The sequence below is a fragment of the Mus caroli genome, unplaced genomic scaffold (assembly GCF_978045245.1).
Source record: "Mus caroli unplaced genomic scaffold, Mus_caroli_1 scaffold_8, whole genome shotgun sequence".
NCBI lineage: Eukaryota > Metazoa > Chordata > Mammalia > Rodentia > Muridae > Mus > Mus caroli.
This window is the reverse complement of record NW_028227263.1, coordinates 126137412-126152006: the sequence shown is the minus strand read 5'-3', so window position 1 is coordinate 126152006 and position 14595 is coordinate 126137412. Positions and strand designations below refer to the sequence as shown.

Here is a 14595-nt window from a genome sequence, read left to right as displayed (position 1 = left end):
TTGATCAGGAGAATGATAGTAGTTTTGTCTGCTGTCTAGATTCTCTTAATGGGCATAAGGACCTGAGAGAAGTCATGAGGTTTTATAAGAGAATACAAAGAGTCAGACAGAATCTCATCACCAGGAAGCTCATGGGAACATAAATTTTAAGGATGGGCATGAGATTTTTCTTATGTAACATGAATTACCATGACAAGAATATTATCAAGGCTAATGTTCTCAGCTATTCCCTCCATAATAAAAAAATTACCCTGGTGTTAATCGGTGCCATGGATTAATAGATTTAGGCATTTGCTTCATTGTCTGATGACCTGAGAAGTGATTAACACAGTGTGTCCCCTGACCTCCAAATTGGTGATATGTCATGCATCCTTTCACAAACACTGAGACACAGCCTTGCACAGCACTTACTAATTTATATATAATTGTAAAAATCCAAGCCATTAGAGTCCTAATGGATACTACAAGTTTATCCGTTCATTAATACAGACATTCATTATCCAGATGTATGTGATTATTTTTATAGGATGTAGTTCCTTAAAAATATAAAATAAATCCCAATTCTAATAATGTCCCAGACACAGTTGATTGGACGAATGGCCAGGAAAAAAAAGAAAAAAAAGGAAGAAACTGAAGTTACGTGATTGGAACCACAGGAAGTACAGAAGAGTACAACAACAATAACAACAACAGTAAAAACAATAACAAAGGGTCAGAGAATTAAGATGTAGGATGTGTAGCGATAAAGATTAGGGGTGCATCACCCCAACACCAGTCTATGCTAAATGATATCAGAAATCTCAGGACAGTGAGCCAGAACCAAGTAGAGAGTACCATGCAGAGAATATTTCAAGTAGAGGGACACAAAGTAGGACAGGGAGACACTTCCTCCACAGGCTTTACAATGAGCACTCCTCAGGGCACAGGGCCTCATCTTAAAAGTACACAATTGTCACAATTAATATGATTCTCTCTTTTTGCCTTTAGGCTTTGTTTCAAACTCCAAGGACTCTGTCTCCACTGCAAGGCTCAGCATAGAATCAGTGCCACCGAGCATTGTTGAAGGGGGAAGTGTTCTTCTACTGGTTCACAATCTCCCAAAAAATCTTCAATCCCTTTTCTGGTACAAAGGGATGATTGCTGAGAAGAAATCTGAGCTCATCCAACACATAATAGCCACAAGTTCAAGCTTGCCAGGGCCTGCACACAGTGGTCGAGAAACAGTGTACAGCAATGGATCCCTGCTGCTCCAGAGGGTCATGCATAATGATACTGGATTCTATACTCTACGAACTATGGATACAGATCTGAAATATGAAGTAGCACATGTTCAACTCCAGCTGGACAGTAAGTGGTTCTCTGTGATTGTTCATTGATGGGTGAGGCTTATACTGATAGGATTGTCATGCCTGTTCTGTGTCTCCTTCCCAAAGTGCACTGTGTCTCCATGTTGGGGTTTGAGCACTTAGTGTATGACACTTAGGGTAGAGCCAAACAGCCATAGATCAGACTTAATTGTCTGACTTTCCCCAATACTAAAGAAATCACTGATGGAAAGCAACTCAGCTTAAGATGTCACGGCCTGCCACGTATGAAGGTTGTAGCAATGTATATGAGGAAACCATTGCATTCTCACCGGGAAGTAAGTACCATGCAGCCCTGATAACAGTCATCAGACCCAGGTTTGAGTACAGGTGATCCTGGGGATCATTTACTATGACATTACCCAACTTTTCTCAGTGCTTAGAGGGAACCATGGTCTAAGGCCAATCATGTCAAAATGGGATATTTATTAGCTCCAAGTGTCAGAGATCTGTAAATATAATCTACAGTCTCATGCAGATAAAATGAGGAGTGCTGCATACTGGCTTGCCCCCTATAGCTTTTTAAGTGTGCTCTGTTCTCCTTTATCATCCACCCAGGGGTGGATTTTTCTGGAGTTGTCTGGACCCTGAAATATCAACATCCCATTGAACACTATATACTACATGTCAATCTTGTAGTGGCATATTAAACTGAGGCTTCCATTTTCCAAAGGACTCTAGCATGTTTCAAGATCACTTGAAGCCAAGCATTTTATTATCTAAAGCTTTTCTAATACCTTTGTGTGAGAATAAGATCAGACTTCTCCTTGCTATCAATAAGCCCCAGTTCAGAGAGATGCAGGGCAGAGCAGCAAGCATATCCATCAAGTGGAGTTAGTGGTCAGCTGTAGCTATAAAGCTAATTGGAACAAAAGTCACAGAATTCATAGGAGACATTATATAAAACTTCAGTGGGCATGAGAGTGCCAAGTATCTAACTGAGGGCAGTGAGGAACCAGACATGGAAAAAATGAGAGAGAGAGAGAGAGAGAGTGAGAGAGAGAGAGAGAGAGAGAGAGAGAGAGAGAGAGAGAGAGAGAGAGAGAGAGAGAGAGAGAGAGAGAATGAATGAATCATTGCAGAGAAATTACACACTTAGCATCCCTGAGAAAATGTAAGTCTAGTTGCTGACATTCACCAGGTCAGATAGACATGCCCACACATGCATCTTTAGGCTAAGTGATAAATCTATCTGCTCATGACAAAGATCATCACCTTTCCAACAACCTAATATTCACAATGGTAATTTTTCTTTTTCTTTTTTTTTTTGTCTAGCTTCCCTTTCTACTTGGTATCACCCTTTGCAAGTCAAGATCGAATCACTTCCTCAGAATGTTGCTGTAGGGAAAAGTGTTCTTTTTCTGGTTCATAATTTTCCAGAAGACTTTCGAGCATTTTCCTGGTATAAACCAGCATATAAGTCAGATACATCCAAAATTGTAGAATACTACAGATTGACGGATTCTGCCACCGTGGGGACAGCATACAGAGGAATAGAGGTGATATTCACCAACGGATCCATGGTGATGATTGATATCACTGAGGACGATGCAGGGTTTTACATGCTAGAAATTTTAAGAAAAGACTTCAAAGTTGAAAAAGCCTATGTTCAACTCCATGTAAATAGTAAGTGACTCTAGATGGCTTCCAGATGCTGTACATGCTTATCCTACTTTATACACAGAACTGTTTAGTAGGAGCTGGGCTTATTGATTTTTCCATTGCATTTTTTTCTTGAAACTGGGGGTTTTGCACTTACTTCTGTATACACATTGAGTAGACAAACTCCCTCTCTGTTGTATCTCCATGTTGGGGCTTGGGCATTTAGTGCTGGACTCACATGGTACAGAATAACTGCAATTGATCAGAATGCTTCTTTTGACTTCACCATACAGGTAAAGTCATGGTGGGTAATTCATCTCAAGGATATCAGCCCCTGCCTACATCCTTGGGATTCTGTCCAGGAACTTGTCCTTGAGAAAGATCCTCAGAGACTATGAAAACACCTGTTTGAGAAGATAATGGGATGCTTCCTAGTTACCGAGCAAGAATAGCATAGCTGGACATGTTTCCAGCCTATTAACTAACTGTCTTGATGGGCTTATGGGGCTTATAGGAAAGTCATGGTTGCCAGAGAGATGGGAATGGAGATTAGTCTGCCTAAGAAATGTTTGTCCTCTCAGGTCTAGCTCAGGGAATTCTTTTCTGCAGGCACATGGAAACAGGCTATATTTATCTGGATAGTTCTCCAGGTATGAGCTGCAGTTCCCCTAGTTATCAATATGTGCACTATTGTGACACACAATCCATATTCAGAATTATATTTATCTGAACCAGGACCTTACCTTTAGCCTGGCTTCTACTTCTTTCCCTATAGATCAGAAAGTCAAGGACACAGACTTTATAGACCTAATGGCTGGCTCCCATATATGCTACACTGTGAGTGCATCATGTTCATTTATCTCTTTCATACATTTCCTTTGGGAAAGATATGGTAGCTGAGCGACATCACTTAGAGAGAAGTTCAGGGCATCCCAGAAAGCCCAGGGAGCACACAGGAAGACCCTTCACACAGCTCATCAAACAGAACTGGGAGTATCATCTTGAAACTCTTCAAGGGACAATGGAGTCCACCCCATTTTCCAGGACTCAGCTTATTCACTCCCACAAACCCAAGATGTGAAATTGCATAAATCTGTTCCTGGTCCTATGTCTTTGGTCAGAATGCAGCCTGGTATCTCCACTCAGAAGAGTTCTACCCTTTCCTCATGTATCGCTCTGCTGGTCCTATTTGGGCCAGCACATGTTGGGACTCATTGATACTCACAGGCATCAATGTTTACTTCTGGTTGAGATTAAAATTCCATCTTTATAGAACTTTGAGAACAGTGTGTAGACGGTGGCTGCTGTTGACTTTGTGTTTCACATAATATGCACAGAATCCCACTCTTTAGTGGTGCCAGACCAAATCTAGGGTACAGTAGATGTCAGCCCTGAGATAAGTTGCTGTGCTCTTAGGACACAGGGAGACTTATCAAGTTGTTTTGTTGTTGTTGTTTTGTTTGTTTGTTTTAGCAGTGTGGTTGAGAACTAAAATATAAAGGGAGAAGGGAGAGAGACACTGGGCAATACTGAAAGTGTGTGTGTTTGGGAGCTCTGTTTTGAAGACAGAACAATCCTCTGCTCATGGAACTCTGGGAGATGCACCTGCCTGGGAGGGGGCTCCACTTAGAAAGCTAAAGTACAAAGGAGCTCAGTAGCTGTAGTGGAGCTAAATTTTCACAAAAGGAGGACACCTTTTTGGTCCTCTGAAAAGGACACAGGATATGTAAGGAGCTAGGCTCACAGTTGATCAGGAGAAAGTTAGCAGTTCAGTCTGCTGTCTAGTTTCTCCTAATAGGCAAAAGGTCCCGAGAGAAGTCTTGGGATTGTAGAAGAGAATACAATGTGTCAGACAGAAGCTCACCATCAAGAAGTTCTAATGAACATAAATTTCAAGCATGGGCATGAGAATTTTCTTATGTATAGTTAATTTCAGAGAAGAATATTATGAGACTAATATTTTCATCTATGCCTTCCTTAACAAGAATTACTCTCATGTTGATCAGTAATATGTATTAAAGCATATAGTTATTTGCTACATTGTCTGATGACATGAGTATTTATGAACATAGTCTGTTCTCTGCTTTCTACCTAGATGCTATGTCCTGCATCCATCCACACACACTGAGACACAGTCTTTCACAGGACTCATATACAAATATAATTTGAAAATAAGTGTAAAAAATCAAAGCATTTTGGAAAAATTTGCTCTGTATTCCCAAACATTTGAATCATACATGTATATATGTGATTATATATATATATATATACATTTATACACACACACACACACACACACACACACACACACACACATATATATATAATGTATCAATCATTTATATATATGCATACAGAGAGAAACAGAAAGGATGCTTTAATTTCATTCAGTCATTCTTTCAGTCATTCATTATTCAGACTTATCTGATTATTTTTTAGATTGTATTTCCTTAAAAATTATAAGACAAATTCCAATTCTTATAATGTCACAGTCCATGTTGACTGGAAGAATGGCCAGTAAAGAAAGGTAGAAACTGATGCTAGGTTATTTGAACCACAATAAGTATATAAGAGGGCAACAACAACATCAACACCAACAATAAAGACAATAACAAAGAGTCGGGGGGTAAAAATGCAGGGTGTGTAGGGACAAAGATTAGGGGTGCATCACCCCAACACAAGTCTATGCTTAATGATATCAGGGATCTGAGGACAATGAGCTAGAACCACGTTGATATCCGAGTATAAATCACCATTCAGATAATATAACAAGTAGAGGGACACAAAGTAAGACAGGGAGATATTCCCTCCACAGATAGGCTTCACAATGAACACTCCTCAGGACACAAGGACTCGTTTTAAAAATACACACTAGAGAGAAATTATTTTATCATTAAGTATAGGACACATGCTCTCCTATGTTCATCACAGCCTTATTTATAACAGCAAGGAGCTGGAAAGAACCCATATGACCCTCAACAGAGGAATGGATACATTTACACAATTGAGTACTACTCAGCTATTAAAACAATAAATTTATGAAATTCTTAGGCAAATGGATGGACCAGAAAGTATTATCCTGAGTGAGGTAACCCAATAACAAAAGAACACACATGGTATACACTCACTGATAGGTGGATATTATACCAAAAGCTCAGAATACCCAAGATATAATTCACAGACCACATGAAACTCAAGAAGAAGGAAGACCAAAATGTGGATACTTTGGTCCTTCTTAGAAGGGGAAACAAAATACCTATGGAAGGAGTTACAGAGACAAGGTGTGGATCAGAGACTGAAGGAATGACCATCCAGAGACTGCCCCACTTGGGGATCTATCCCATATACAATCACCAAACACAGGCACTTTTGTGGATTTCAACAAGTGCTTACTTACAGAAGCCTGTTATTGCTGTCTCTGGAGAGGCTCCACCAGTGCCTGACAAATGCAGAGGTGGATCCTCTCAGCCTACTATTGGACTGAGCACAGGCTCCCCAATGAAGGAGCAAGAGAAAGTACCCAAGGAGCCGAAGTTTTTGGCAGCCCCATAGGAATAACAACAATATGAACTAACCAGTAAACCCAGAGCTCCAAGGGACAAAATCACCAATCAAAGAGTAAACATGTTGGGACTCATGGCTCCAGCTGCCTGTGCAGCAGAGGGTGGCTTAGTTGGTCATCAATGGGAGGAGAGATCCTTGCTCCTGTGAAGGCTTGATCCCCCAGTGTAGGAGAATGTCAGGGCCAGGAAGCATCTGTGGGTAGGTTGGTGAGTAGGGGAAGGAGGTGGGGATAGGGAGTTTTTGGAGGTAAAACCAGGAAAGGGAACAACATTCGAAATGTGAATAATGTAAATACCTAATAAAAATTTCAACATTGCAAAAATTCTTTGATGTTAAACATTAAGAAAATGTTAATTTCAAGCACAGTGAGAAAAATTATCAATAATATTTCCACGATTTTTGTCAAACATGATTTTAATATTTTTAACTGTTAATATTCACCAAACAGAATAATTATTTTTAGATATATTTCATTATGTCTCACTTTTCATTTCTGATTTTATTAATTTTGATACTGTCTCTATGCCCTCTGGTTTGTCTGGCTAGGGTTTTATCTACCTTGTTGATTTTCTCAAAGAATCAGTTCCTGGTTTTGTTGATTCTTTGTATAGTTCGTTTTGTTTCTAATTGGTTGATTTCAGTCCTGAGTTTGATTAATTCTAGCCATCTACTCCTCTTGGGTATATTTGCTTCTTTTTGTTCTAGATGTTTCAGGCGTGCTGTCAAGCTGCTAGTGTAAGCTCTCTTCAGTTTCTTTTTGGAGGCACTTAGAGCTATGTATTTTCTTCTTATCACTGCTTCCATCATGTCCCATAAATTTTTGTCTGATGTGTCTTCATTGCATTAAACTCTAAAAAGTCTTTAATTTTTTCTTTATTTCTTCCTTGATCAAGTTATCATTGAGTAGAATGTTCTTCAGTTTCTATGTGTATGTGTGCTTTCCATTGTGTTTTTGGTGTTTGAGACCAGCCTTAGTCTGTCGTGATCTGATAGGGTGCATGGAATAATTTTAATCTTGTATCTGTTGAGGCCTGTTTAGTGCAATTTTGGAGAAGGTATCATGAGGTGCTGAGAAGAAGGTATATTCTTTTGCTTTAGGATGAAATGTTCTAGAAACACTGATAAACTTTTTAAAGTAAACATATAGTTAGACAATATACACAGATATATAATGCACTTTAAATACTCTCTCACTATGTCAGGTGGTATTATATAAGGATTTAAAAAATCTATTTCTTAATAATTAATTTTTAATATTTTTATGGTCTTTTACTATGCTTAATTCCCCAAAAATATTTTGTATGTTTTGAAATAACTTAGTATTCAACATTAGATATAGGATCCTCATTTATGGATAGTATTAAATGTTCATTAATGATATTTTTGGGTATGAAAGGATATGAATATAAAAGTTGAACAAAATGTCTATGTATTATTTGATTCTCAAAATACTCGATATTATTACTAAGGTTGATGTATAAAATGCATTTAAATAATAAAAAATTAAGGAAAGTACACAATGGTCACAATAAACATGATTCTCTCTCTTTGCCTTTAGGCTTTGTTTCAAACTCCAAGGACTCTGTCTCCACTGCAAGGCTCAGTATAGAATCAGTGCCACCGAGCATTGTTGGAGGGGAAAGTGTTCTTCTACTGGTTCACAATCTCCCAAAAAATCTTCAATCCCTTTTCTGGTACAAAGGTGTGATTGCCGAGAAGAAATCTGAGCTCATCCAACACATAATAGCCACAAGTTCAAGCTTGCCAGGGCCTGCACACAGTGGCCGAGAAACAGTGTACAGCAATGGATCCCTGCTGCTCCAGAGGGTCATGCATAATGATACTGGATTCTATACTCTACGAACTATGAGTACAGATCTGAAATATGAAATAGCACATGTGCAACTCCAGCTGGACAGTAAGTGGTTCTCTGTGATTGTTCATTGCTGGGTGGAGTTCAGACTCACAGGATTGTCATGACTGTATTGTGTCTCCTTCCCCACTGCATTGTGTCTCAATGTTGGGGTTTGAACCCTTAGTGTAGGTAACACAGGGTGGAGCCAGACTTTTGTGTGACTCTCACTGGTGGAAAGCAATGCAGCTTAAGATGTCAGAGTCTGCCAAGAATCAGAGTTGTAGCCATGTATAGGAGGAGACCATTACATTCTGACAGTGAAGTGAGTATCAGGAAGCCCTGACCACAGTAATCTGACCCAGGATTAACCACAGGTGACCCTGAGGACCCTTTGCCATGGTATTGCCCTCACTTTTCTCAGTGCTTAGAGGGAACCAGGGTTTTAGGCCAATCATGTCAAAATTGGGTACTTATTAGGTCCAAACATCAGAGGTCTGTAATTATAATCTACAATCTCATGCAGATAAAAGGAATTGTGATGCTTACTGGCTTAGTCCTTATGGCTTGTTCAGGGTGCTATGTTTCCTTCTATCCTCCAGAACTGATAGCGTAGGGGTGGATTGTCTTGCAGTGGTCTGGACCCTGCACTATCAATATCCTATTATACATTATATATTGCTGGCTTTCCCAGAGGCCAATCCTGTTGTGGCATATTAAACTATGGTTTCCATTTTCCAAAATAGTCTAGTTTGCTTGACCTTGACATACTGTCAGCCATTCTAGTCTTTCAAAATTTTCTAATACCTGAGCCTGCCAAGAAAATCAAACTTCTTACCCTCATTCAGCCCCCGTTTCATGGGCTGCAGGGCAGAATAGCAAGCATGTGTATTAGAGAAATTTAGTGGCTGGCTGTAGTTATAAAGTAGATTGGAATAAAAGTTACAAAGTGTTCAGGGGAGACCTCATCACAAATTTCAGTGGGTATGAGTGTGCTCAGTGTCTGACTGAGGGGAGTGAAGGGGCAGCCATGGAAAAAAATTAGAGAGAGAGAGAAGAGTGGAGAGAGAGAGAGGGAGGTGGAGGGAGGTAGAAGAAGAGGGAGAGGAATAGGGAGAGGGAGAGGGAGAGGGAGAGGGGGAAGGGGAGGGAAGGAGAGAGAGAGAGAGAGAGAGAGAGAGAGAGAGAGAGAGAGAGAGAGAGAGAGAGAGAGAGAGAGAGAGAGAGAGAGAATCCTTGTAGAGGAAATGATAAATTCAGCACCCCTGAGAGAATTGATGTTATATTGCTCACCTCCATCAGATAGTAGAGACACACCTATGCCTCCATGTTTAGACTGAGGGATCAGTTCATCTGCTCCAGACAAAGCTCACTAATTTATTCTCCAACCATATGTTCCTGAATTGATAACTTTTCTCTTTTCTTGTAGCTTCTACTTGCTGTAACCTTCTCACCTCTGATGAACTCAAAATTGTACCAGTGCCTCGGAATATTGCTGTAGGGAAAAGTGTTCTTCTCGTTGTTTGTAATGTGCCAGAAGACGTTCAGACATTTTTCTGGTACAAATCGGTGTATAGAACAGATATTTTTAAAATTGCAGAATATAGCAGAGCCATGGAATCCACTATCTGGGGGCTTGCACACAGTGGAAGAGAGATGGTGTACACTAATGGATCCCTGCTGATTCAGAATGTCACTGAGCATGATGCAGGATTGTATATGTTAGAAATTTTACATAAGGACTTCAAACTTGAGAGAGCACACGTGCAAGTCCATGTAAATAGTAAGTAACTCTCACTGCCCTCCAGCTGTTTTGTATGGCTTCTCCTGCTTTATATGCTGTACTGTCTGGAAAGAGCCAGACCTATTTACTCTCCTATTCCATTTCCCCCCCACACTGGGGTTTGGGCACTTACTGCAGGAAATGCATTCCTTAGACAAACTGCAGTAGACTAGAATCCCTCACCAGTAACTTCTTGCAGAGAGGAGAATATATGCTGAATAAAAGTACTAGTACATCAGAACCAGCACAAACTCTTGGGGTTCTCTCCGTACACCTGGTTCCAAGAGAGACCTAGTTGAGGAAGACATTGACTCCTCACAAAGCTCACCAGGATCCTCTTGGTCAAAACTCTGTTCATGCTTCATCTCCATGTGCCACTGGGAACATTTTTGACAATGTTTTGTTTTGATTTTACATTAGAGCTTGCAGAGAACACACTTATAGTGAACTCACAATTTCCATAGACTATCGAACCAGTTATAGACTGCCATGGAAGCTGAAGTTTTGTAGGTCATTGGGGCCATCACCTTCTTCTGAATCACATTGCACATATTTTTGGAGCATTAATCAATTATTGTTTTGGGTTTCTGAGACTTCACAGGAAGGTCAGTGTCCCCAGCGGGAGAAGCAATGGAGAGGGATATTCCACCCTACTACTTGTCCTCAGGGGTACACCATAGGGAATACTCTTCTCCAGGTATATACTTAGAGTTTGAGCAGCTACCTCATCCCAAGATCTTGAGATTGATCATAACTAAGCTTAACTCATAGACACAGCAATGATCATTGCACCAACTGCCATGTTATAGAGAAACCAAGGCACAATAATCTCACAATACCTAACTAGGTGAATTAGGGTTACACAGCCCATGGATAATAAATCCAAAACATAAGATATGTCTATAGTAACAGCTCCAATTTCTCCCCCTGGAAGCTTTATTGAGTGTGAACTATAGAGTGAATCACTGAGCTCTCTGAAGGACTACTGTCATTTTGTCCCCTCCTCTGTTTCTTTACAGACCCTGTTTCATGGCCTTTTGTGCGAGTGACTGACACCACAGTCAGAGTACAGAGCTCAGTAGTCTTCACTTGCTTCTCAGCTGACCCTGGTGTCTCCATCCATTGGCTCTTCAATAAGCAGAGTCTGCATCTCACAGAGAGAATGACACTTTCCCCATCAAAGTGCCAACTCAGCATAGATCCCGTCCGGAGGGAGGATGCTGGAAAGTATCAATGTGAGGTCTCCAACCCAGTCAGTTCAAAGTCCAGTCTCCCAGTTCGTCTGGCTGTGATAGAAGAGTGACCTCTCTCCTCTCATCCTACAGTGGAGTGGTGTCATTTCCTTATTGATGGGGTGCAAAATGGAGATGAGTTAAGTGGTAAAAGTTGTCAGTTACCACTCATGTACTGCATTCATTGTTACTCATACCTGTAGTCCTGACATAATCATGTGTGGAAGGACAGGCCATGATTTAATGTGAAACCTGTTTTCCAAAGCAAAATAAAGACATCAATATAGTAAACACAATTGAGTTTAAGAGCTTAGGTTGTGGATCAAATATATAGTTTTTTTCTTTAGAATCCTTGAAGACTAATTTTAGCAGGCTCAAGTTTCCAAGTGTTCTGAGTCCCCTTTTAAATAGTGCAGTCATTGCATGGAGCCAACATCCCCTCATATAGTTTCATCTAACACCCATTCTACCAGAAGGCACTTCCAACAGTTCACTGTGCACATTGGTGGTTTCTAAACAGTTTTAACCTACAATGTTTTTGATGTCCAGATTTAAAATCCTTGGTGCAATGCTCCACTCACTGATTTTATCTTGAGACTGACTTTCACTGTCAAATCTTATAATTATAGTTTTCAGGTTTATATGTATTTTGAGATGTATGGGATTATGTTACATATTATGTATTATATATTATATCATACCATATATTACACATTCTGTATCACATATTAATCATATACCATCTCATATTCCACATATCATATAATATATATATTGCAAAGCCTGTCTGCACCATTCACATTGCTACTTCATTCTTAGAGTCATGCTTCTTCCTTAGGTATCCAGTGAATGATCATGAACCATCTAAGCACAATAGCTCAATTTGTGGTTAAACTATACCATTGAGCTGAAAGTCATGGTTCCCTGGTTTTCTATTTCTGTTCATACACTGAATTCTGAGGACCATCTATGAGTTTTTCTGGAGAAGCACAATTGGAACTCTCATCACCACCTCTTTGTAGGCCTTAGACAGCAAAGACTTGGTGGGAACTGGCCCATGCTGAGCAGAAGAGGCCAGTATATCTAGAGAAACACAGAACTTTGGGCTGCCTGGCCATTCTTGTTATGTCTACCATCAAGCTCTGTAGCTCCACTCACATGTCAGAAAGGCTTGGTTTATTTATTTTTTTCATAGCACAGGAAGCCACACCATCTCTGAGTACTCAGATACCCCTGCTTCTGCCAGAGATTCAACTTCCTATTCATTCATTTGAAGTCTGGTCAACATGGGGGTAAGATGCCAACACTAGTGGAAAGTCACTTGCAAAAATCAAAAAGTCAACACAGGGAAACACCCTTTGTGTTGTCTTCACAGCACTGTTACACACAACCACAGCAATATATCCAGTTCTGAGGTGGGTGAGGATTTGTGACATTAAATCATCAAGCCAAGACTCAGGATATAACCTACTCTATGATGGATAAGTGGTTAGATACTCTCAGAAAGTGTCAGACTGAAGTTGTGTGAAAGCAACAGGAATCTTCCTTAATAAATGTTATGAGAGTTTACACAGCATCCTTTTAGTGTAGAATATGGATCCTTGTGAGGGCAAAACAATTTCACACAGTCAATCTGAGTGTTACATATGAGTAACTTGTACTTTGTAATGTCCAGAGACATACTACTTAGTTCCTTTTGGTTTTACAACATAGAACTATGTATATAAACATACAGGTTGGCCATGTTTTCCTGTGCAATCCCCAGAATATCTAGTCAGATACATCCAGGAGCCAAAAATGGCATGGAGGGACTTCTCCTGTCTGAAGTATCTCAGGGTTACTACCTGTGATGAAGAAAAATGGCATCTTAGACTCAGGCTCAGTTAACACATTTGAGTTTACTTGGAAGTTTTCACAACATATGCTATGTTGGCATTGGCCTTGGTACACAGGTACCTTACTCATTCACTCCACTTCTAACCTCAAATAGTTAGTAATTAATGGAGTAATGGAGGCCTACATGGCTCTCAGAACTACTGTGGCCCCCTAAAGACTGGGAAACTACCCCTTCTAATTTTCAAATAGGCAACTTTTAGTTCCTTTTTTGTTGCTGTAATAAAACACCACAAATAACACAACTTATAGAGAAAACAATTTATTTGGGTTTATGGTCCTTCATGGTAGTGAAGTATGACATCAAGATGTCAGTATTGTGGCAGGAGCAAGAAACTGAGAACTGACATATTGAACTATAAACACAAAGAGAAAGAAGAGGAAGTGGTTTGGGGCTTTCTAGTCTCAAAACTTTCCCCAAGGATGATATGACTACAGAGGTTGTGCCTCTAAATCTAACCAAACAGCTCAAGACCATCTATTCATAAGCCTGAAACTATGAGGGACATTTCTCATTGAAAACATCATAAAGAACAAACTCTTGACATTTCCTATGTAGCATCTATCTTCCCAGCTCACTATTCTTGCCTCATCAAACGGGAGCCTCATCCATACTCTCCAAAATGTCTATCTACAATATTATCTCTCTCTTTTTTTCTATTGGTTATTTTATTTATTTACATTTCAAATGTTGTCTAACTTCAAGGTTTCCCATCCACAAACTCACCATCCCATCCCCCTTTGCCTCTATGATCGTGCTCCTCCACCCACACACCCACTCCTACCTCACCCCTCTAGCATGAAGCCTCCACAGGACCAAGGGGCTCCCCTCCCATTGATGCCAGTTGAGGCAATCCTCTGCTACATATGTAGCCAGAGTCAAGGATCCCTCCATGTATATACTCTTTGGTTGGTGGTTTAGTCCCTGGGAGCTCTGGTTGGAATTAGTGGATATTGTTGTTCTTCCTATAGGGTTGAAATCCCCTTATGCTACTTCAATCCTTCCCCCACCTCTTCCATTGGGGTCCCTGGGCTCAGTCTGATAGTTACCTGTGAGTATCTGCATCTGTATAGTCAGGTGCTGGCAGAAACTCTCATGGAACAGCTGTATCGGGCTCCTGTCAGCAAGCACTTCTTTTTTTATTATTGGGTATTTATTACATTTGCATTTCCAATGCTATCTCAAAAGTCCCCCACACGCTCCCCCACCCACTCCCCCACCCACCCACTCCCGCTTCTTGGCCCCGTTGTTCCCCTGTACTGAGGCATATAAAGTTTGCACATCCAATGGGCCTCTCTTTCCAC

General features: G+C 40.3%; 1 protein-coding gene across 1 annotated transcript in view; it reads left to right on the top strand.

The window, feature by feature from the left end:
- LOC110298737 (cell adhesion molecule CEACAM5) overlaps positions 1–11468 on the top strand; it is a 38190-nt gene extending 26722 nt beyond the window's left edge. The window contains exons 5-9 of the mRNA XM_021168152.2: positions 988–1347; positions 2640–2990; positions 8089–8448; positions 9812–10165; positions 11185–11468. Coding sequence (XP_021023811.1) covers positions 988–1347; positions 2640–2990; positions 8089–8448; positions 9812–10165; positions 11185–11468 — 1709 coding nt within the window. The remainder of the gene's footprint in view (positions 1–987; positions 1348–2639; positions 2991–8088; positions 8449–9811; positions 10166–11184) is intronic.
- Positions 11469–14595: the final 3127 nt, after the last annotated feature.